The sequence below is a fragment of the Chiloscyllium plagiosum genome, unplaced genomic scaffold (genome assembly GCF_037043375.1).
Source record: "Chiloscyllium plagiosum isolate Xiang-an unplaced genomic scaffold, Cpla_swu_hap1 HiC_scaffold_25, whole genome shotgun sequence".
NCBI lineage: Eukaryota > Metazoa > Chordata > Chondrichthyes > Orectolobiformes > Hemiscylliidae > Chiloscyllium > Chiloscyllium plagiosum.
Window position 1 is genome coordinate 18828513 of NW_028270163.1, and position 25086 is coordinate 18853598.

General features: G+C 38.2%; 1 protein-coding gene across 1 annotated transcript in view; it reads left to right on the forward strand.

Moving 5' to 3' along the window:
• foxk2b (forkhead box K2b) overlaps positions 1-24520 on the forward strand; it is a 138890-nt gene extending 114370 nt beyond the window's left edge. The window contains exons 6-9 of the mRNA XM_043714480.2: positions 6510-6685; positions 13410-13694; positions 14950-15159; positions 19037-24520. Coding sequence (XP_043570415.1) covers positions 6510-6685; positions 13410-13694; positions 14950-15159; positions 19037-19233 — 868 coding nt within the window. The 3' untranslated portion in view covers positions 19234-24520. The remainder of the gene's footprint in view (positions 1-6509; positions 6686-13409; positions 13695-14949; positions 15160-19036) is intronic.
• The last annotated feature ends 566 nt before the right edge of the window (positions 24521-25086 follow it).

A 25086-nucleotide genomic window follows, 5' to 3' on the forward strand; every position in this document is an offset into this window, starting at 1 on the left:
CGAGTTTGATGAAGTGATTTAAGTAGAGGTGTCATTTCCCCCACCCCCAAAGTTTTTATTTACTTTCTTCATGAAGTATATGGTTCCTACTTCAATTCAGCAGTGCAAGATGTTTGTAAGCGGTAAGCTATTCTACTTGTAAATAAGGTTCATTTAAAATACAGCAAAATAACTCACTTGAGGGGAATGTGCAACCTATAGCATGTAGGTAGTCATTAACACACCTTGTGTCCCAATTGAACAGATCTGCAGAAGTTCTCACTGTCTACACAAACGGGATCTTTGGGCTTTGGAACTTGAGCTGTGGCTGGATTCACCGTTGCACAGCCATGAGAAGATAGGACATTTAGGAAGGTGATCACACTGCAGCTTAGGGTGTGCAGATTGATTATGGAATGGATGACCACCAAAAAAAACAGATAGGTAGCGAATCCCTGAGACAATCTTTTTGCAAATTGGTTTTCCACTTGGGATACTAGTCAAAGTAATAGTTCCACAGGGGAGTTCAGTCAAAACTAAACAATATGATTTGCGAATCAGCAGTATGGATGGGGAGGAAGAATGGACGAGCATTATTGCTCGGGTAACAGCTGGGCATTTCTGCAGCCATAAACATTATTCCAAGATTTTATGTTCCTTCCCCGGTATTAGGCTCAAGAATGCCATGAGGGACATGGATAGGATAAATAGACAAAGTCTTTCCCCTGGGGTTGCGGAGTCCAGAGCTAGAAGGCATAGGTTCAGGGTGAGAGAGGAAAGATATAAAAGGGACCAAGGGGTAACTTTTTCATGCAGAGGGTGGTGCGTGTGTATGAAATGAGCTGCCAGAGGACATGGTGGAGGCTCGTATAATTGCAGCTTTGGAAAGGCATCTAGATGGGTATATGCATAGGAAGTGTTTAGAGGGATATGGGCTAAGTGCTGGCAAATGGGACTAGATTGGGTTGGGATATCTGGTCAGCATGGACCGAAGGGTCTGTTTCCGTGCTGTACATCTGACTCCATGACTCCATGTCACACAGTGACTACAGGACATACTTCTGGAGATGTTGAACAGCTGGGGGTTGTGATCCATGTCAGTGCCAGTAACTTCAGTAGTAATGGAAAATAAGATCCTGAAAACAGATTTCAGGCACTTTGTGGCCAAGGGGGAGATTAAAAAGCAGGACCTCTAAAGCACAAACATCCAATGGGAAATATGACTCAACCGTAGTTAATGGAAGAAGTTAACTATTGCATTAGATCAAAGGGAGTGATTTGTAAGAGTTACCAGAGAAAATGGCTAGTCTGAGGATTGGGGGCAATTTAATGCACAGCCAAGAAACTAATAAGGAAAGGAAAAGGTAAATGCAAGTTATTGAGGAATATTAAAAAGATGGACTGTAAATGCTTGTATAGTTGTGAGAGGAAAATATGGAGACAGGAGAATTTATTGGGGAGAACTGGGAAATTACTAGGAAAATGGGAGTTGAATTTTGAATGTCGTCATAGAAGATATAGAAAATCTTAAAAGCTGAGTTGCTAAGGGAGTTGTGTAATTGAAGGGTTAAAGAAATTAGCAGAGGTAGCTTTTGAAAAATTATCTGGATTGGAGCTTGATAAATCTAGACTAGATGAGCTTCATCCCATAGCTTTGCAGTAACAGTAAAGATAATCGATGCATTGATGGTATCTTTTGTGACTCTATAAAGATTCTGGGAAGGTTCCTGCTGAGTGGTAAGTAGGAAGAGGGAGAGTGACAAATGACAACCCTTTATATGGTGTCCGTAGTGGGCATAATGTTGCAATCTATTCTCAAGGATGTAATAACTGAACATTTGGAAAAGAGTGCCAAAATTGGACAATCGTCATGAATTTCTGAAAGGGAAATTTTGCTTGCCGAACTGGTTGGAGTTTTTTTTAATGTTATTTGTAACACTGACAAAGGAGATGCAATGGATATGGTGGCTGTTAGACCTCAATCGCACAACATGCTGGATATCAAGCCCTGCAATTCTAGATTCATGACAAATATTAAAAAATTTGTAAAAGTGTGCAGAATTCCCTAATTTACCTGCAATGCAGGCCCTGTACATTCTGTATTAACAGAAAACATAGCCTGAGTTTTTGTACTTAACAATAATCACTATTTAATGCAAACAAATGTATTCTAGCTGCAGGTAAACAATTTTGAACTATTGACATAGAATTCTACTGGTTTAAACGATTAACCCCTTTATAAATCTGCTCTTACAAATGCACTGTACCCACACCGACAAAGCAAAATGGGTGTCATGGGTGGAGGGAGCGATTGAAAAGAGGCATTTGAATGGATATATGAATAGGAAGGATTTGGAGGGATATGGGCCGGGTGCTGGCAGGTGGGACTAGATTGGGTTGGGATATCTGGTCAGCATGGACAGGTTGGGCCGAAGGGTCTGTTTCCATGCTGTACATCTCTATGACTCTGTGTGCAATTCTGGTCTCCCTCTTATTGGAAGAATGTTGTGAAACTTGTAAATCTTTTCTGAATCCTTTCAAGGATGTTGCCAGGGTTGGCGGATTTGAGCTATAGGGAGAGGCAGAATAGGCTGGGACTGTTTTCCCTGGAGCATTGGAGGCTGAGGGGTGACCTCAAAGAGATTTATAAAATGATGAGGGGCATGAATAGGGTGAATAGACAAAGTCTTTTCCCTAGAATAGGGAGTCCAGAACTAAAGGGCATAGGTTTAGGAGGAAAGACATAAAAGGCACCTTAAAGGGCAACTTTTTCACGCAGAGAGTGGTGTGTGTATTTAATGAGTTGCCAGAAGAAGTGGTGGAGGCTGGTACAATTCCAACATTTAAAAGGCATCTGGATGGATATATGAACAGGAAGGGTTTAGAGGGATATGGAATAAATGGTGGCAAATGGGACTGGATTAGGTTCGGATATCTGATTGGCAGGGCAAGTTGGACTGAATGGTCTGTTTCCATCTGTGCATCTGTGGCTCTATGCCTCGCTTCTCCTTCAGGTACTTTCACTTGCTTTCGAGAGATGAAGAGTGACTGATTCACATCTTAAAATGTCTTTGACTCATTGTTTAAAACCCAAAGCTTACAGCAACTGATAAGAGAAATAAGCTGCCTTTCTTCAGGCATGAGGTCATTTTTACTTCAAGGAAGAACAGTTTCCTATGGTTCAGGGGTCTGGTTCCTTCTGACCCATATATTCTTACCCAGAAGCTGACAATCACACAGTTATTGACAGGCACAAGGCCTTTGTAATGGACCATGGATCACCATTCCTAAGTTCAAACTGTTACTTTAATGCCAGCAGAATCTCCATTTGAACATAGTGCTTTTCTCTAGCTTGTCTGCAACTAGACAGTTTCTCTCACTTTCATGCTCTCTCGCACACTTTTACAATGAGTGTCTGGTGACTTTTAAAAGTGCAATAATCCTTTTTAAAACAGTCCTCTTCCCATTTTAGTCCCCAAATTAAAAACACAACAATAAAAAGATAGTCTTATTTGGATTTTAAGATGATTTTTGATAGTGTCCCATGCCATAATTTAGTAAGTAAAATGAAGAAGGGCTTATGCCCGAAACGTCGATTCTCCTGTTCCTTGGATGCTGCCTGACCTGCTGCGCTTTTCCAGCAACACATTTTCAGCTCTGTTCTCCAGCATCTGCAGTCCTCACTTTCTCCTCTAAGTAAAATGAGTGCCTGGAATTGGGAATATACTAGCATGGATTAGGATTTGGTTAATAGCGAACGGGGATTATGAATAAATAGGTCATTCTGGGGAATTCAAGCAGTTACTAATGGGATACTGCAAAAGAGTCAGTGCAAGGTCCACAACTGTTGACCATCTACATAAATTATTTGGCAATTGGGACCTATTGTAATATTTCCAGATTTGTTGATGATGTCAAACTGGTTGGAAAAATTAAATTGTGATGAGGATGCAAGAAGATTTCAAGAGGGTTAGCCAGGCTAAATGAATGGGCTAGAAGATGGCAAAAGGGATATCACATAAATAATTGTGCAGTTATTTGTTTTGGGCAAGAAAACAGAAAAGCAGAATATTTCTTAAATGTTGATGGGTTGGGAAGTACCTGATTTCTAATACATGGTCTTCCCAATGCTAAATCTGACACATTTGTTTGCAAGTTGCCGAATTCTATATCTTGACAGCACTTGTTTTGGGTGAGGAAGTTTTAACCACTTAAGTCGTAACAGAGGAAAATAGTCTATTGTAATATGCAGCAGATCATTGCTGAAGAAAAAGCAGTGTTGCCATTTACAGTACAGGACGATTCCTAGGTTTAGAATTAAACATCACTCATTTATTATGGGTTAGTCACTGAAGAAAGTACATAACCAAGTGATCATTTCAATGGGATGACCATGTCAGAGAATGATATTCTTTGAGCAGGACTGAGAGAGACCATAGTATATTCACAGTTTATTGTGCAGTGGCAAAGAGGGTAAATCAGTTTGAATTCAGTAGGGAGTTAGAAAAGAGAGGTATGGCTGTGGAGGTCTTCCAGGAGTGCAGGTTGCAGATACGAGGATCTAGTTGAGGAATAATTTATATTGATAGGGGCAGGACACCATAGTGGCTTTAAAATTGAGTCTGTATAGGGACAGTCGGGGGTATTTTAAGTATTGGACAATTTGCATGGCAATCAAGGATTGTTAAAACAAAATCAAGACATCTGTTATCATAAATGATACAAAATAAGCTTGAAGACAGAATGAGGCAATAGTTGGAAGTGAGAACGTGGGAGAAACTAAATGAGGGCCAGGAGGAATTTGGACTTAGTGGGCAAGATGAAGAGAAAAAGCAGCAGTGGAAACTGTACGATCTCTCTTGGTGAAGAAATAGTCTGTAAGTGCAAAAGTAGTCTGCCTTTTTTTTTCTTAATTTGTTCATGGGCATCACTGACTAGGGCAGCATTTGTTGCACATCTGTATTTGCTGTTGAGAAGGAGAGAATGAGAGTCACCTCCTCAAACTGTTGAAATCTTTGGGGTGTAGGTGCACACACTGCTGTTATGAAGGGAATTTGAGGATTTTGTTGCAGGAAATGAAGGAATGACTGTGATCCCAAGCCAGGGTAGCATTTGTTTGGAGGGGAAGTTGCAGGTGCTGGTAGTCAATTTCTAGGTGATAGTAGTGACTGATTTGGAAGGTGATATTGAAGGAGCCTTGAGCTGCTCTAGTTAATCTTGCATGTGATAAATGTTGCTGACACTTGCATCTATACTGAATAGATGGAGTAGATGTTGATGGTGGTGGAGGCTGGGGTACCAGTCAAATGGGCTGCTTTGTCCAGGATGATGTCAAGTTCCTTGCCCACTGGAGCTGCACTCATCCAGGCCAAGTGGAGTGTATACCATCATTCTTCTGATTGTGGCTTGTTAGTGAGCAGACTTTGGGAAGTCACAAATGATCGGATGGTCTGCAGTGACACGAAGGTCTCTTTTTTTGAAGAAAAGTTCTTGACAGGCTTGTCTGAGAGAGGAATGTTGGTGAAGTAATCAGCACAACTTTGTTCTTTTGAATGAGTTCATGTAGTTGTTCTTATAATTTGCAACACAATCTGGTTATATGGCAGTAGTGATATTAATGCCGCATGTATGCAAGTGATTCTATGAAATATTACAAAATTAAAGTCAAATGGCAACTGAAGGTTTAGTTTAACCCCTCCTTTGAAAGTATTGTAGCTCCAGTACTAGCATGCTGTTATGCTGTGTTTCTTTGCTTAGTGACGCAACCAGACCAGGTCTGTCCTCAAATTGTCTGTGTACCAGATTTTCTAATATTTCAACTTAAAGATAACCATGTCATTAAGATTATATTCAGCCAAGAATTTTGATGTTTTTGTCTTGTTTGTTTTTTAAACCCATAAATTGACAGGAGTAGTATGGGATAAATTGTGTATAATATCTTGACTGTTTAACCATCACTGCCTCTAATTCACAGTGATCTGAGTTCAAGTTCCAGTCTGAGATTTGAACATACGAAGCTGTCATATCTCATATGTTATTACAGTGACTAAACTTCAAAATGCACTTTATTAGCTGCACAGACTTGGGACAGCTGATGGTGTTTCATGGTGCTTTAAAAATGCAAGTCGTCATCTTTTGAGCTATAGTGATGCCGTAAGCAAGAGTATAAATGTTTGGATAAAGCAAATTGATCAGCATGTGACCTGTATGCTATCTCATTTATGCAGTACATATAATTAACTTGCTGTTGGAACTCAGCGTGCTAAGACTACACCAATTTTAGAGTAGATTGGAGTAGATATTTAAGTATCTGTTGATTGCTATTTTGAGTACAGAAGATGTTTGAGGAAATATTTGCTCACATTGTATAATTGATACAGGATTTTTAGGATCTCAAACAGCAAGAGTTCCAATCTTAGTTTGTCAAATGAGAGTAAGCTTACTGGCCAACGTTTAAACTGCCAGTCTGCTGCAGTGCCATCCAGTTGTGTAATTAAGGGATGCTCATTTTTTTTCACCTTCTGCCACAGAAGTGCACCAGCCTCTCCAAGCCATCCTGGGGTGTTTTCTTCCCATTCAAGTGGTGTGCAGACTCCAGAGAGCCTGTCCAGGGAAGGTTCTCCAGTCCCCACTGAACATGAATCTAGCACTGTGCAACCTAAATTAGCAGTAATACAAGAAGCAAGATACGCTCAGAGTGCACCAGGTGAGTGCTAAATATATACAAATATATAAGCTAATGCATTATTAACTAAGCCCTGTTAAGGAGAAGATGTCTTATGAAGTAGAAATTTCATTTTTTAATCCAGTCATGAAACTGAATTTTCCTGTTTCCATGTTGGACATGAATCAGATTTTAATTCTTGTTTTGGTTGTAATATACATCTGAATTGTACATCTGAATTGTTACATTTTTATTGCACTGAAGCCTTAGTCATTCAAATTATATGGGAACAAATAGGAGTGGCAACTTATGAAATAATTGAAAATGGCTAAATTCCTTTTTTCACAAAATAACTTAGACAAGTGGTAAGATTTATAGTTAATATTTATAATTTTAAAAATCGCATTATTGGTACTGTTGTTATAACAAATCTCACATGGTCACCTCCATTATCTTAACTATAGACATCACATGGGTGGCACGGTGGCTCAGTGGTTAGCACTGCTGCCTCACAGCACCAGGGTCCCACGTTCAATTCCAGCCTCGGATGACTCTCTGTGTGGCGTTTACACATTCTCCCCCTGTCTGCGTGGGTTTCCTCCAGGCACTCCAGTTTCCTCCCACTGTCCAAAGATGTGCAGGTCAGGTGAATTGGCCACACTAAATTGCCCATTGTGTTATGTGCATTAATCAGAGGGAAATGGGTCTGGGTGGGTTACTCTTCGGAGGGTCGGTGTGGACTGGTTGGGCTGAAGGGCCTGTTTCCACACTGTAGGGAATTTAATCTAAAAGCCCTTCAAATAAAAAGGGTAAATGTTTGTAGTTGTTTCTGTAGTTGTTTGTAGGTACTTGACAAGAAAAGGAAAATAACTCCCCTCAGTGCTATGAATTCTTTCATTATATCAGAAAGGCATTGACCTACATTTCAACCAAATACAAACACTGAAACCTGATTCCCATATCTAAAGCTTGTGTACTAACTCTTCGTTTTCTCCATCTTTGTCCCCTCCACGTTCCCAGAAAATTGAGTTTGTCAGAATGCTTAAATTCTGTTATCTTTTTGAGTCCAGGCAACTTTAATTTAAATGATTTTGGGAAGACAGATCTGTCACACATTGGGGATACCTTACTATGAACCCTTGTGTAGTGTATTCTTCCCTCTGGAAATGAAGATGGGAACTCAGAACATCATCTAGATAATATGTAATGCAACTCCACAAACTTGAAAATTTTTTAATCGGTTAAATGTTTCTACACTTCCTCTTGTGGGGCAAAAATGCTTTTTGGTATGGTTGCAAAGTCAATAAAGAGAGAATTAATATTACATCAACTGAGAGATCTATTTTAAGAGGAAGCTAAGTTTATTTTAAGTAACTGAAGAAAAAATATAGTTCTAAAAGTGTATAATAATTATGTATTTGTGTTAGGTGATCAGATCTTACATCAAGTGGAATAGTTTCTAAGAAGAACAGGCCATTATTCCACAATTATTGTACAGTTTTGTACAGTTACTGAAGTCTTTTGAAATCAAGAAAACTTCCTCTATTAAGAGTTTTGCCCTATCATTCACAAATGTCATTTGGAAATCTATTCCAGCTGACAAATCATTCAACCACATCTGAATGTTAGCTTTAGGCTTGTAAAATACCAAGTCTCGTGCAATCATATCACTCCAGACAAGTTATTTAAGTCAGAAATTAAAGGAGATGAGCTTTTATTCTCTGGAGTTTAGAAGTTTAAAAAAATATCGACACTGACATTTAAACAAAACTAAAGATTATGGGGGACTTGACAAATATGTGTAGAAAGGCTGTTTTTCCCTGACTAGAAAGCCTATAACTTGGAGTCTCAGGATAAAGGGTCAACCATATAGAAAGAAGATGAGAAGCTTCTTCACTGAGGCGTGTGAATGTTTAGAATTTTCTACCCAAGATTGTTCTGTTACTGGACATATACTCAAGACTGCGATTGATAGAATTTGGGCACTAGGAGAATTGAGGAATTTGGGCAAAGATCAAGAACGTTGAATGGTATAGATGATCAAAAGTGATCTTAATGAATGGTGGACCAGGCTGTACAATCTTCTGTTTAATGATGAGGTACAAGGTAGAATATCAGATTGCTTGTTGTTTGGAATCTGAAATAGGTGTAGGCTATTCAATTGCGTGAGTCTGTTCCGCCATTCAGTGAGATTTTGTTAGATCCTATAAGGGATGAGTTCTTCTTAACTCTGAGTGTAATTCAGATCATTACGTCCTATAACTAAAAGATTGGAGGGCTTCCCTCACAAAGTTCTCTTCATGGAAATTTATTTTCCTACTACAAAACTTGTTCTTTTGTGTGGCATGAAACTTTCTTTGGTTGGGACAATCATTATGCTGTCATCTGATCAGCATTCCTATATATTTACTCCCTTTCACTGAAGATGCAATTCACTGAACTTATTTTAAGACAAATGTTAAGGAGTTTATAACTATTGAATTTCCTCTTTTTCAACCAATACAGCTTTGAATTTGAATAGCTGCCCACATCACTTGAATTTTATTTGATCTTTAGGTATATGTAAGGGCTTAATTCATTAGCACTGTTATCATTAGTTACTTTTAGGGACTAGTGCTTAATTGATCCTTGATGGATCTCTGGCCATTTCTCTACTTGCAACATTTCATCAATACAGAGTCTAGTGAGTGATTAGTTACTGGTGTCTGTTGTGAGTTGTTGTTTGTGCTTACATTTTGTTGATTTGGGGGTGGAGGGCAGAGAATGGACTTGGATATGAAGCTGTCTTTACTGATGTGTAGAGTATGTAATTAATTGTTTTTCTGATAAGGTTAAACATTTTGACCTCTAATTATATGTAAAATAGGGAATTAAATAAATGGGGCAGGAGTTTTATTACAAACTTTAAAGTATTAGTGTTATTGTGAATGCCCATAGATAATTAGGATTTTTCTTTGGATAATGGCTGTATCTTGCTTTGTAAGTAATCTGTGAAACTAGTGAAGTTTTCAGTAATCTTAAGAAGCCCTATAATTTAATATGGCACACCATTGTGTCATTCCATAAAACGCTACATATGTAGAGTTTATCAAGAATGAAAAAGTATTTCACCATTAATGAAAAATGCACCTCCTCTCTTGGTACAGAGTGGAAAGCATACCAGGCCTATGTTAGAGGAAGGATAATATATTAATCACCCACGCAGAAAAAGGTGAGCAAGGCTAAGTTAGATCAGTTAGAAAATACTTCAACAAAGCTTAACCTGTAGTATGTGAACAACCACAGTGTGCAAGTTGTGAAAATAATACTAACTGAACACTTGTTATTCCAAAAATGGGCCTTTCTGCTGTCACACATGACCCAGATCAGTGGTTTTCAAACTTTGCTGTAAGCTAAGCTACCCAAAGGGGGAAAATCCCATCATTGCAGAATATGGTTTCTGTTAGAATACAACAATTTAAACAAATTGGAAGTGACATTTATAAAAAGAGTATTCTCAAAGCATTATAATCATGATGAATTAATTTGCAGTCCATGTTTGATCCTACCATGGAGCCAAATTTGAAAACCTGTGGTCTAGATGTCATGAAATGTAGAGAGAAAATGAGATCTTAAAATGGAACCAGAGCAAATCTATTCTATTGAGGAAAGGTAAAGTTAAAATATGCGTTCACTTCTTATTGATGAATATTGTTCATATATTCTCTTCTGTGGCTTTTGAGGAGACTTAACTCCAGAAATCAACAACTGTCTGGTTTCTGTTGCCATGGATGGGGTGATGTGGAGGCCTTAGGGGTGTTCTTTATCCCATCCTTCCTTCTCATCAGCATTTACTAAAGTTTCTATGATTCTTCATAAAAGAACATACTTTCTTGATGAAAAGGTATATCTGTTCATCTGAATATCTTGTTGTTAATTGATGTGTTAGTCAGTCCCATGCTAAGCTGTTACATTTCCATAACTACTGTTGAACTGGTGTCCTGTCTGAGGTATCTTGGATATCACAACTGATGGCCATAGATTTCCAAGACATTTTCAAAGGACGTTTTAGATTCACTTAGAAATATGCTGCTGTTTTCTTTCGGATGAATTTGATATCTTTGCAACTAAATGCAGCTCAATTTTGACTTTGAAATAATTGCCCTTCCTAGGCTTAGAGTGATGCATTTGGCTTAAAAGACATCAAAGCCTGATGAAGTAGAAAAAGAAAATATGTATTTATTGTCACTGAATATGTTCAATTTTTAGAGATATGCAATGGGACTAGATGGAATCAAATTACTTCATTGATGGGTGGAATTTAAAAAAACGCGATAAAGAAGTAGGCCTTGCACCCTGGCAAGATTGCCCCACCTTTCAAAAAGATGGCAGCTGAACCTTTACATCTACTGCACATCTCCATCCATTTCATTCCCACCTCCATCGCATTTCCATATCGTTTGAAATCTGTTGGCCTCATTCTTGATATATTGAATAACACCTGTCTCACTGTGATAGGGAATCCTAAAGATTCTGCAACCCTTTTGTGTGAAGAGGTTTCTTCTCATTCCTAAAAGGACTCTTCCTGAAACGATAAGTTCTCATGCTAGACTTTTGGCTGGGGAGATATCCTTTCAGCATGTAACCTATTAACCTCACTCATCATCAGTTTTCAGTCTTAACTACAAACAGCATGAGGTCATTCAGATAATTCCTCCTAAGGTAGTCTGTCATCTCAGAAATCAATGTAGCGAACTTTGATTGAACTTTATCTGTTCATTGTACTGATGATATGGTCTCTCCCAAAGTCCTATATAATTTCAATAACTCTATTGTACTCCAATTACCTTGCAAGAAAAGTCACTATGCTATTAGCCCTCAAATTACTTGCTGTACCTGCATGCTAATTTTCTGTAATTCATGAACAAGGATCCCTGAATTCCTCTGCATATCAGGTTTTAAATGTTCCCCTAAGTTTGTAAGAAATAAATCTACTTTTCCATTCTTTTCGTTAAGTGGTTAATATCACACCATCTGTCATCTTTTACCTAATCACATGACTGGTCTGTTTTCACTTGTAACTGCTTTGCATCTTTCGCACATTTCACTTTCACAGCTAGCTTTGTATCCTCAGTAAATATGTTTCCCTTACAAATGTAGAAAATGTTGAAAATATGTGGAAGATTATCAATCAGAACTATTAACTCTGTTTCAGTCTTCACTGGTGGTGCCTGAACTGCTGAACTTTTCAACATCTTCCATTTTTCAGTTAGATTTCCAGGATCTATAACATGTTGCTTTCGTCTATATTAAGCAAGTTCAGTCGCAGGAATAATTTCCTCTGATATTCTGGAAGAGCCAGATCTAGTTAACTATCTTTGTAGCTGACTCTTTTAAAATCCTAAGGAGCAAGCTCCTGGGTTTGACTGATTTGACACTTGAATTTTTCCAGTACTTTCTTTAATTATTACTTTAAATTCCTCATCCTCCAGCTCATTGATCCTCCAGAATTTCTAATGTGTCCTTTGTGTAATTTGATGTGAAGATGTTGCGCAGAATATTTGTCCCATATCTATCATTTCCTTCACATTAGACCCACATTTGGTAATGTATTGTTTGTAAATTTGTAAATACTCTTACTCATTTTCATATTTCTTAGCTCACTCAGCCTGTTTTCTCCCACTTCATCAATTTCTTGGTTATCCTTGCTGATTCTTAAAACTTTTACCAATCCTTAAAACCTTTCCAATTTTCGTACATTTCGGGAGCATCCGACGTTGCTTTAAAACAAGTATGATATGGACGTGCCAGTATTGGATCAGGGTGGACAAGGTGAAATCACCTGACAAAGGAGCAATGCTCCGAATGCTTATGATTTCAAATAAACCTGTTGGACTATAACCTGGTTAAAGTCTTCTGACCTTAAACAAATAGTACTAATCCCATTTGGGCAATTTGATGTAGCTCCTTGACTGTTGATAGTTAACTGCTTTACAATTTCTAAATTTAATAGTTAAAATTGAAATGTTAAGACTAAGTTTCTGTTTGACCATCTTAGCAGCAAGGCCCACTTTCATCAGATTCTCAGCTTCCCATTCTGTGTGCCTTGGCTTACATAGTTAAGAGTTAGAGCCAAACAAACCTGATGACTTATTTAGCTTTTGCTTTATACCACAAGCCTCTGCCTTCTATACAAATTTTTCTATGTATTCTTGACAGTGATACAATTGTGGTCATTTTCAACATTTAATTTTATTTTCTTTTAAAACATAACCTATTAGCGATTAGTAAATTTACCCAAGCATGTGCCTCAATCTGAGCAGTACCGAAAATCTTCACAATACAGGATCTTCATGGGTAATACAATGTCATAGAGTCACACTGCACAGAAACGGACTGATTACAGTTCAGTTTTGACAATAATTTCAATGAGTATTGTAACTTGTTCAAACAATCCAGCTTCAATCATGAGATAAAATGCTTAGTAAGTGAGCACAAACTAATTGAGGACCATTTCAAAGTGACTCCTATAGGAAAATCAGCACAAGTCTATTTAATAATATTTTACAGCACTTTTAGCCAAATTTTCTACTGTTGTGTCAAGATTTGATACTTGGAAAGTTAATTTTCAAATTCTGTCCAACGGTTCAAGTTTTTGATTTCTTTATTATAGTAAAGAGGGAAGTGGTATTACATTCATGGATATATTTTCTTGCTATGTTTACAGCATTTGAAGCAGCCGTCCACAGAGGGATTAATTGCTTTCCAATCTTTTTCTTATTCTCAGGATCACCTCTGTCCGCTCAGCCAGTTTTAATCACCGTCCAACGGCAAATTTCACAATCCATGAAACCTGTCACGTATACTGTGGCCACACCTGTTACATCAACGTCCCAGCAGTCAATGTTGCAAACTGTTCATGTGGTTCATCAGATACCAACTGTGTCTGTTACTATGGCCAGTCTGGCCACAAACAGCTACACTGTAGCAAACCAGGCAGTTGTTACACAGGCTATGGTCAGCCAGGCTAAAATGGAGCGGCCAGAAAATGGAGAACATAAAGAAGTGAAAGGTAACTAGAGTTCAAATTTTCAAACCCTGAGCGTTGATATAATGAACCAGATGGTTACTATGTATTCAGGCATATTAATTATCAAATATGATGTCTAATTTTATTATTGTTCTGGTGAAACTTTTCAGTGACTAATAAAACTTATATATAGAAGAATTGTCAGTTGTCAGCAATTTGGGACAGAATATGGAGGAAGGATAAGTCCAGTATTGAATGCAAGATGAAAGCGTATTTACATGAAATTTTGAAGGCTGTGCAAAAGTTAAAAACTTAATGTCTAACGTAACACTTCACACAACAATCTGCCCAGTGACAATATCGAACTGTTATAGAGTCAGAGATGTACAGCATGGAAACAGACCCTTCGGTCCAACCTGTCCATGCCGACCAGATATCTCAACCCAATCTAGCACCGGCCCATATGCCTCCAAACCCTTCCTATTCATATACCCCTCCAAATACCTCTTAAATGTTGCAATTGTTCCAGCCTCCTTCAGATCCTCTGGCAACTCATTCCATACACATACCACCCTCTGCATGAAAAAGTTGCCCCTTAGGTCTCTTTTATATATCTTTCCCATCTCACCCTAAACCTATGCCCTCTAGTTCTGGACTCCCCGACCCCAGGGAAAAGACTTTGTCTATTTACCTTATCCATGCCCCTCATAATTTTGTGAACCTCTATAAGGTCACCCCTCAGCCTCCGATGCTCCAGGGAAAACAGCCCCAGCCTGTTCAGCCTCTCCCCATAGCTCAAATTATTCAACCCTGGCAACATCCTTGTAAATCTTTTCTGAACCCTTTCAAGTTTCACAACATCTTTCCGATAGGAAGGAGACCAGAATTGCACGCAATATTCCAATAGCGGCCTAACCAATGTCCTGTACAGCCGCAACATGACCTCCCAACTCCTTGATAAACTGTTTTTCTATATGCATTTTGAATTCTTTTCCCTCCTCCCCTCCCAAGTCATGAAAGTAGTAGAACTTATGGAGGTCAGTGCTCACATTGCCATTGTGGCTTGCATTTCTGTACCGAAGTACAAAAAGCACAATTTTCTTGCATATTTAGCGCAATCTTTTTCATGGAAGGAAGAGGACAAAAAGTAAAAATTACCAAAGAATACCACAATTGTTCATAATGCTGCATTGGAAAAGACCTCTGAATACAGTTACAAAATCAGTGATACAGTAAGTGCAACTTTCACTTAAGTGATCCAGTTGATATGTGACACTTTTACTACTTTGTTTTGCAGTGAAAGTGGAGCCTATTCCTGCAATTGCACCAGCTTCAATAGGTACTGCTGGTCGATTCATTCAAACTTCACAAGGTACACCCATACAGACAGTTACAATACTACAACAGGCTCCTTTGGGCCAGCACCAGTTACCCCTTAAACCAGTTGCACAGAACGGAACACACGTGGTGCCCATCTCTTCAGCAACACAAGGACAAGCTAACACCGGTAAAACTATACTATTGAACTTTGTTTGACTACATAGACATCACATTTCTTTATATATTGAATGTATATCCCAAGCTACAGTTGAGGTTTGATAACATTTCAATCATTTGGCTGTAAAGTATTTTGATACATCTTGTGTGGTAACATGAAAAACATAAGAACAAGGCAAGCCATTTAAACTTGCACGCCTGCTTCTACTAGTCAATTACATTTTGGCTGATCTGCAGTCTAACTCCATTTTACTGCATATCTGTTAACTCTTCTTGAATAATAAACGTTGTGTCAATCTGAATTCAAATTTACAATTGATCACTGTCAGTTGCTATTTAAAAAAAAGTGGGGGGGGGAGGTTCCAATCTTCTACCATTTCTGTGTATAGGTATTTCCTGATTCATTCATGAAAGATCTACGCTAATTTTTAGACTTTGGCCCCATGTCCTCAAGCAGCAGAATGTTTTCTCTCTACTTACCCTCTTTGTTATCGTTAATACCTTCTTGAAGGGGTGTAGGACCATTCAGCGCAGCCACTTTGGCGCGACCCATTTCGGCGCAGCTCTTATTTATTCCTTTTCAGGCTTACTTAAAAGCATTAATGAAAGCAATAAAAAGAAAAAATGTTTATCCTCTTCAGTAAAAATGTTAAAGAAAAAAATGAAAGCAATAAGGCAAATACAAAATTGTTGATGGCATTTTAACTGGTTTTATTTTATTTTAATAATTTGTACATTAATATGTTTTATTTTAATAATAGTTTAATAACTACTACTGAATAACTACAAAACAGTTCTGCGCTGAAATGGGTCACGCCAAACCAGCTGCACCGAATCACTCGCGCCAAAGTGGCTACGCCGAATGGTCCCACTCCGTCTTTTGAAGCATAGTCACAGTTATAACATAGAAATATGGAGCACCAATATGCACAGGACTGTCCATATGCAGTATTGAGATAGTTTACCCGCTGTTTGAGAGAGAATTCCTTTTATAAACATTGCCATAGTCTATTTTACACCCACCTCAGAGGAAAGATGGAGCCTCGACTTGGTACCACCCATTGGTGCATAATTCCCTCAGTACAGCAGTAAAAGTGTTAGTTTATAAAGTCTGTGGACTAGAGTTTCTGATTCAGAAGTAAGTGCTGTCACTGATCCATGTTAGAAAACAATTCTACAACCTATTGCCCAGAAAAATTAAATACATATATTAAAAAATATCAGTCGATATTCTATGCAATCTGATACCAAATTATTTATTGAACTTCTAAAGCTTTGTGCTATGAATACGTAGTCTAAAACATTTATTAGCAGGTCATGGGGTAAGACTTCTGCAGCAAGTGACTCACTACCTGACTGCCCAAAGTTTGTTTCGCAACTCCAAGGCACAAGTGTGATAGGTCAGGTATGATAGAACACATTCCTCACTTGCCTGGATAGTTACAGCTCCCAAAAATACTAAAGCTTATCATCAGTGATAAAGTGGGCTGCTAAATATTTTTAAAACTCATTTGTGACATGTGAGTGTTGCTGGCTGGCCACAATCTATTGCCTATCTCTAAATGCCCTTGAGAAGGTGGTGGTGGTGGCACCCTTTCACCATATTCTACATTTATTCCTTTCACCACCAACACACCGTGACAGCAGTGTATACCTATGTAAAGGGCATTGCACTAATGTTCAAACTTGCCAATCTCTCCCATCTCAAAGGACATCCATAACAGATACATAGGAATACCACTGCCTGCACGTTCTCCTCCAAAGCACATTTTGCCTCCATTATCTGTTATTTAATTCTCAGAAATTATGCAACAGATATGAATTATTTGTCTTCAGTTAACGTTAAGTCTCAATTTCTTTAGAAAGAAAATTTTTTGATTATGATAAAATTATATAGCATTTACAAAGCTATATGTTTCAGTATAGTACGTTAACGTAATCTGGTGAAAAGATTTGCTGGGTAACAACAATGTCTATATCAAACTGAGGAGGTTTAAGCACTTCTTAAAAGATATATATTTTCAGGCAATGGACATGCTGGCTAGGCCAGACTTATTGTCCATTCCTAACTACCTTTGAGAAAGTGGTAGTGGGCTGCCGCCTTGAACAGAACATGTGATGTAGGTATACCCACACTTATGTTAAGAAGGAAATTCCAGCATTTTGACCTGCTACATTAAAGATATAGCAATGTACTTACAAAGCAGAATGCTGTATGGCTTGCAGAGGAAATTGTAGGTAGTGGTGTTCTCCTTTATCTGCTGCCTTTGTTCTTGTTGGTAGTAGAGGTTACATGTTTAGACGGTGTCTTCATTGGAACCTTGATTGGCTGCAGTGCAATCTAGTATGGATGTAAGTTTGCACACTGAGCTGGAAGATTAATTTCCAGGCGTTTCATCACCCTACTAGGTGACATCTTCAGTGGGCCTCTGGCCAAAGCACTGCTGATGATTCCTGCTTTTTATTTATATGTTTGGGTCTCTTTCGGTTGGTGATGTCATTTCCTGTGGTGATGCCATTTCTGGTTCTTTTTCTCAGGTGGGGGGTGGTGGTGGTAGATGGAGTCTAACTTGATGTGTTTGTTGAGAGTTCTGGTTGGAATGCCATGCTTCTAGGAATTCTCGTGCGTGTCTCTGTTTGGCTTGTCCTAGGATGGATATGTTGTCCCAGTCGAGATGGTGTCCTTCCTTATCTGTATGTAAGAATACTAGGGAGAGAGGGTCATCTCGTTTTGTACAAAACAAGAATTTACATGCACGAGAATTTTTAGAAGCACGGCATTCCAACCGGAACTCTTATCAACAAACCCGAGTTAGTCCCCATCTACCACTCCCTGTGAAAAAGAACAGGAAATGACAACATTAACCCAAAGAAACCCAAGCATACAAATAGAAAGCAGGAATCATCAGCAGTGCTTCGCCCGGAGGCTCACTGAAGATGTTACCTAGTAGGGTGACAAAAAGTCTGGAAATTAACCTTCCAGCTCAGCGTGCAAACCTACATCCAGAACCTCAACCTGAGCTATAAATCTTCTCAAAACTCTCAATCTAGTATATGGGATACACTACATTCGGACACTGACAGCTTCAGTGAAGTAGCATTTGTTGCAGTTATCCGTTAATATCTTCTACCTTTACGATTGAGGGAAGGCCAGTAACAGAGTGGTGCGTGAAGAGACAGACCATCAGCACTCAAGACGCTTCAAGCATTTACTTTGACGATTTCCTGTTGCTTCTGACTAGAAGACTCACTACATAGATGATGTACTCCCAATCCGTGTCCGTTACAAAATACCTGTCATCAGCCCGAGATAACAAGTTATGTTCTCATTACAGTGAATATGTTCATGCATAGTTACCAAAATACTGTTATACCTTTCGATAGTTAAGTTTTTTTCGATCTTCAATGTTAGGTGTTGGTGACAACAGCATTCTGTTTGTGACTTGATGTTGTAAATGCAGTGCACATGTCCCAGCCCTGAAATCTGGGTAATCAATTGTAGTTCTCTCACCTCCCAATAGAAAAGGAGTAGCACTGTAAAAACGCTTTTTGAAGTTAAAACCAAAATACTGAATCTACAAACGAGGTTAGCATCTGAAAGAATTGCAATTAATCAGTAATTCCAGTGTAACTAACCTTTCATTAGAATCTGATGTTAACTGAATGTTATCTTTTTAATATATGGTTGAATTTCACTTTCCTGATATCTCACTAAACATAATCTTACAAATTTATTTAATTGAATACGGACATCAGGTTAGTATGCAACCTTTCAATAGAAATATTAAAATGCACCCTTTTAAAATTTGTTGGACACTATGTTTGCAAACTTTGTAGGAACTAACTCTGTAAATAGTCCTCTAAATATTCTGTTCTGTTTCCTGCAGCTGCTGCAAGTCCATTACATATGTTGGCAACCCATGCCTCTGCATCAGCATCCCTTCCCACAAAACGCCAAAATGGAGACCAAGGAGAGCAGCCGGAGATAAAGCGTATCAAAACAGAAGATGGAGAGAGCATACTTGTAGCTGTCAAAGTGGAAGCCCCAGCCGTGGCTGCAAGTGTGCACAACAGCCAAAACTAAAGACTGAGAAATGGGAGGCGATGCTTAATTTTTATCAAATGCAAGGTGCCAAATGGACAAGTCTAACTTAACATCTAGAACTTCAGAATGTGTTGACTCAGTATGGGTTTAGGGGACCTGTATGAGTGACTGTAAACTGTAGCACTGAGAAACAGGAAGCCTTAAAACACAGGAATAAGTTAAAGAAACTGAACAAATTTAAAAATGTGACTCCCCTCGTAAGAGGCTGTTCCTCCTGCTCAACTACCTCAGTGCTCACTGGGAAAGGGAGAGACAGGAAGAGCCACAGCTAGCCACGCACATCTGATGTTCTCCACAAATACTTACAGACTTGAGTAGACCAGTGTGACGGCAGCATGGCAAGTGCTTACTGTACACCTGTTACAAAAGATTGTATATTGCATAAAGGGAACAAAGGTGTGGACCCATTTCCTACATCTGGCAGCTAGCCTTTAATGACCTACCTAATGCAGTTGTTAGTAAATATGCAGTATTTTGTTCATATGTGGATTTAGGATATTTTTGAGTGTATTTCATTTCTGTAGATGAAAATGGAGTTACTATCATTTCAGATCACTCCATTTTATATTTCAGAAGCTTTGGAATCACAACTGTTTTCGTACGTAAATTTAATTTTATGTTCAGTGAAAATGAATGTAGTTATGTTTTTTTTAAATAACCAATGGAGTGGTTAAGTTTACTTCAGTCTGTTTAAATCCAGATAAATCTACTTTACACCTGCAGATTTTCATATTTTAACGGATTACTGATGAATTTAATCAATTTTTATTAATGTGTAGTGATCAAATGCTTCGGGTTTGCATGTTTCGGGCAAGAAGCCAATGTAACTGAGCCGTTATCTGACCTAAATGAACAGCTATTAATTTGACCAGCGCTGCACTTAACTACTGCTTATTTGCTTTCTTTGCTTATTTGTTACTTTGTGTTGACGTTGGCTATTCCTGGCTTGGTTTTGCAGGCTATATTTCAAAAGAAAAGAAGAAAAACACATTGCTGCAAATTGTTTATTTAAGAGGCGGAGAGAAAAAGAGTGCATATCTGTTCTGGGCTATTGGGACCTCGTAATACTGTTGCAACAAATCAAACTGCAGAATAAAAACATTGTTTAATTGATGTCAATGTAATCAGGGTTACAAGTTTTCAAAATGTGAAAGGGTGTAAAATATGGCATGTACACCTTCTACAAAATCCATTTTCTTCCATATCGAACAGCTCAGCGTGTTTTGTTTGCAGTGTAATGAGCTATATAGATCAGTGAGACCTTCTGTTCCGTTCAGGTCTGCTGAATTAGATGATCTCAGTTAGGCACGCTAGTAGATTTCACCAGCCAATTTCTCCACTCATTTGCTGTCCAGTAGACCCATGAACAGGATGAAGTTTATCGGAGTTGTTGTAGATTAAAGGCTCACTTAGATAACCAAAAAAAACTGTTTTCCTCTGGCACCAGTAAAGTAGCATAATAATTTTCTCTTACAATCTTCCTCAGCGATTTTTCCACAGCAGCTTATATTTGTATACTGCCTTTAGCACAATAAAACAAACTAAGGTGCTTCACAGCAGTACTGTAAAAGCATGTTTAATTGGAAGCGCACTAGCTTTCGGAGCGACGCTCCTTCATCACTATCAACTGATGAAGGAGTGTCCCTCCGAAAGCTAGTGTGCTTCCAGTTAAACCTGTTGGACTATAACCTAGTGTTGTGTGATTTTTAACTTTGTACACCCCAGTCCAACACCGACATCTCCAAATCATGTAAAAGCATAGTGAGCTTCTTAAGGTGATATTAGCTTTTGGCCATCTACCCTTATTCAAAGAGGCGTATTTTAAGGAGGGCCTTAAAGCAGAAAAATGATACCCAAGAGTTTGGAGAGGGAAATCTGATCTAAGTGCCTAGGCCACTGAAGCTGTAATGGGTGGACTGATGTAAAATTGGATGCTCAAGAGGCCTGAAATAGAGGAACATAGATATCTCCAGGTTGTGAAGCTGGGGCAGACCACCGAGAAAGAGGTATGGTCTTAGAGCAATTGACACAAGAATCAATGCAGATGGGTGGAGTTGGACTTAGCGAAAGTCAGATACTTTGGATAACTGTGTGGCATGTAAAATGTGGGTGTTAACTAGCATTGTGATGGAACAATAGAGTCCAAAGTTAAATAAAAAGTGTGAGTAAGGGTGAATGGAGCCAGGACAAATGATGAATAGCAATAGAAATAAACATACTTGGTGCCGGCATGTTGGTTGGGATCAAAACTGACATATGAAATATAACATGTTTGTGAACATTTTGGTTAATCTTTGTATGATTGCTAAGGATAGGGGTCGAGTTTATAGCTAGGGGACAAAGTTTGTAGCTGGCACCAAAGATAATGGTATCACCTTCCCAACTGGAGGAAGTCTCTGCTCACTGTAGTATTGGATGTCAGACAAACAGTCAAGTAATTTAGCAGGAGTTGAGAGAACAGGAGAGGAGATAGAGCTGAGTGTCATCAGTATAAAAGCGTGGACAGCATGTAGTTGAAAAACAGAAAGGGACTAAGATGATGGAGACCAACATATAATAGTGTGGGAGCAGAAAGCTACGTCAGTGCTAGTGATACTCCAGCTACAAGTTGATGGGTATGAATGAAATGTGAATTACCCAGGTGGATAATAGTGGAAAAGCATTCGACCATGGTGTTCTAGTTTTTGTCGGGTAGTAGTATTAAATAAGCAGGCATCAATCCAGATGGAAACATACCCCAAGTTAGAATGGAAAATCTGATGCTGACAGCAATTCAAGTGATTGAGAATTCAGGCAAGAGTTGAAGAGAAAAATCAGCCAATTAAGGCACCGCTGTTCACTGTAACACCCGGTACAATATTAAGAACAGTACACCTAACTATTGCAGAGTTCAAGATTTGCTGAATGGAGGGAGAAACTAAACATAAAAGATGGGTTGATTGTATATAAAGTAAAATGATTGTTTAAGAGGCAATAAGATTTAACTCTAATGTATTTATGGGTTTAATAACTCATTCATATTTAAGCTACATATGAAATTGTACAGTCTTATTAGATTCAAGCTGGTTGTATCCAAATGCAAATGCTTTTGCTTTTGTGTTGAAATTTACTGACCCCAAAGGCCATACATGAGCTTTATTGGTCATCCCACAGGCGCACACTATATTTAATATGCTAAATTAATTAAACTAGAAATGCTGGTACAACTGTACAGCTACCATTACATTATCCAACTTTACCTTGTACAAGTCACTGCACTATTAACAAATTCTTTGTACATGAGCACTTTTGTGATATTTGGGAGAGATGTGGAAGATTGCTATAGAAATGTATAAACATAAATGTTTCTTTCATCTGCAGAAATACATTTGTTTCTATCTTCTACAGTTCGAAGCGCTTGGATTTTGAGGGTTAGCCCTATGTGACTATGAATAGAACAACCACAGGGGGGTGACTATTGAAAACCTGCAGTAAATAGCAGTAGATAAGATGGCAAATATTCACATCTTGCATAGTTCCAATTTCTTTGCTAATATGTTAATTCCCCAGGAGAGGATTGGAACTGACAGAATTCAGACAGTCCGAAATAATATAAGGGTAGAAAAACATCTTGGGAGCTAGGCCAAATATATTTTCATCCCTTAATTTAAATTTGAGATACAATTGGAATTAGGTTTTTTTGTCTTAACACAAACAGCAATGGTTGTGTTGCATATGACCTCGCCAAACTTATTTTTAAACCTTTCTTCAACAAAATAAAAAAGTTTCCGTCTTTCCATCGCAACTTTAAAAACTCAGTTGTACGGCATCAAGAAGCAAAGTAACTGCACCATATTGAAATGATTAGTGTTTCACATTGTTTTGACAAAGTTGGCAATTAATTTCATGTTTTTTGTACAGGCAAGCTGCTTTGCAGATGTACTTTGTGCTAAGTGAGGGTTATAAAGATGTTTCTAATACATTGTGGATGCTACAGAGCATGTCAATTTTTGATTTGTTCATGGGATATGGGTGTCACTTGCTCGACCAACATTTATTGATCCTAATTACCCAGTAAAGGGCAGTTGAGACAATTGCATTGCTGTGGGTCTGGAGTCACAAGTGGACCTGACCAGACTGGGTAAGGATGGCAGATTTCATCCCTAAAGGACATTTGTGAACCAGATCAGTTTTTATAAAATTAACTTACAGATTTTTATTTAATTAAAATTTCACCATCTCCGTTGTGGGATTTGAACCCATACCAATAGCCTGGGGTTCTGGATTACTATTCCACTGAGATTGCCATGATGCCACCATCTTCCCTGCTTTAGAATTTAAGTTTTATTACTAATAAGGATAACTGTTTGGAAACAAAATCTTAGTTGAAACTAACAGGACTTAAAATGCTAACACTGTGTATGGGAAAGGGGGAAATCATATGTATTAGCAAGTAGTTTTAAAAGCGTGTTCTGTTGCAATCACACCTTTTCACTATAGTGTGCAGATTTTTAAAAATGTACAGCCACATTAACCATATTTATAAAATAATTAGAAGTTTATTAATTATATATTCAGATGGCTACAGTGTGCATAGAAGTACAATATCCTGGTTAGTATCTTGTAAATCTCCAAAGTAGAATTTATTCTCTTTCTAGGGCTTATAATATTGACCTCTGAACTTTGCCAAACAAAATAATAACCTATTATTTTTTCTCAAGTTATACATTTGCTAATACAAAACAAAAAAGGGGAAGAGGGATATTCTGCAGGCTTTTTTCAGTTTTCCCCAATTCTGTACTTCAGCTAGTCAATAAACGAAAAGGAGTAGTCTAGCATTCTGCTCAGCGTGAACCCAACACATGCTCATGGTGTAACAGACTGTACCACTAATGGCTCTTGGAGGTTATGGCAATCATTTTTATAGGAAACTGTAGGATACGGGTGGTGGAATATTTATGCAGCAATGGTAAATGCTGTTTTGAAGTTGTGAAAAACATGCATCACTGGGCCTGAATAAGGTGTAGCCCATTATTAAATCTGCTGTGCTAGTTGCTGATACAAGCTCTTGTCTTTCCAAGTCAGAAGAATAATTTTGCAGCCTTCAAACTGCCAACCTGAATATGGATTCACAAAATGTACTTGTCGGAATAGGGAAAGAGCTCATAGTCCTATCTCTGCATTTTGTTGGTAATAAGTATACATTGTGTATTTCATGTGGTCAGTTTTTATTCCATCTGGCAGAATTTTAACTAGTATTTCCACAATTAAAACATTTTAATGAGTGTCTTGAGTGTTTTCACATATCTGTTTGGCTCACACCAACAGTGCTTTGTCAAAAAAAAAAATAGATTACGGTATCTGGAACCCAGGCAGGAAGAACGCTCTGGTGTGTCTCAATATGTTTAAACAACTACTGAGCAAGATCTTTGAACATGCACAGAAATCGTGACTGTCAATCTATTTTTCTGGTTAATTAAAGTGTATGAGAGTGGGAATACAGTGAGAGGAGAGGTGCAGCCAGGTATACTGTTGTTAAAAATCTTGTCTTAATAATGAATCTAAATTTGAAGAATTAAACTCATTAACTAGATACTTGACACAGGACATTAATTCAATAGGAAAAGTCAGTCCAATATTTTGGTTTGTGCTGTCACTTGATTGAGAATGACTTTTTCTGAACAATGGAATAAATCAATCACCAATGCAAATGAGCAAATAGGAACAGCTTTTTAAACCTTAGGATTGTGATAATTCAATGGAATACACTTATTGTTTCAACTCAACAACCCCAAAGTTGATGGATTCCCTCCAAACAGAAGCGGGGTGGGGAGCAGGCAGCACTGACCCACT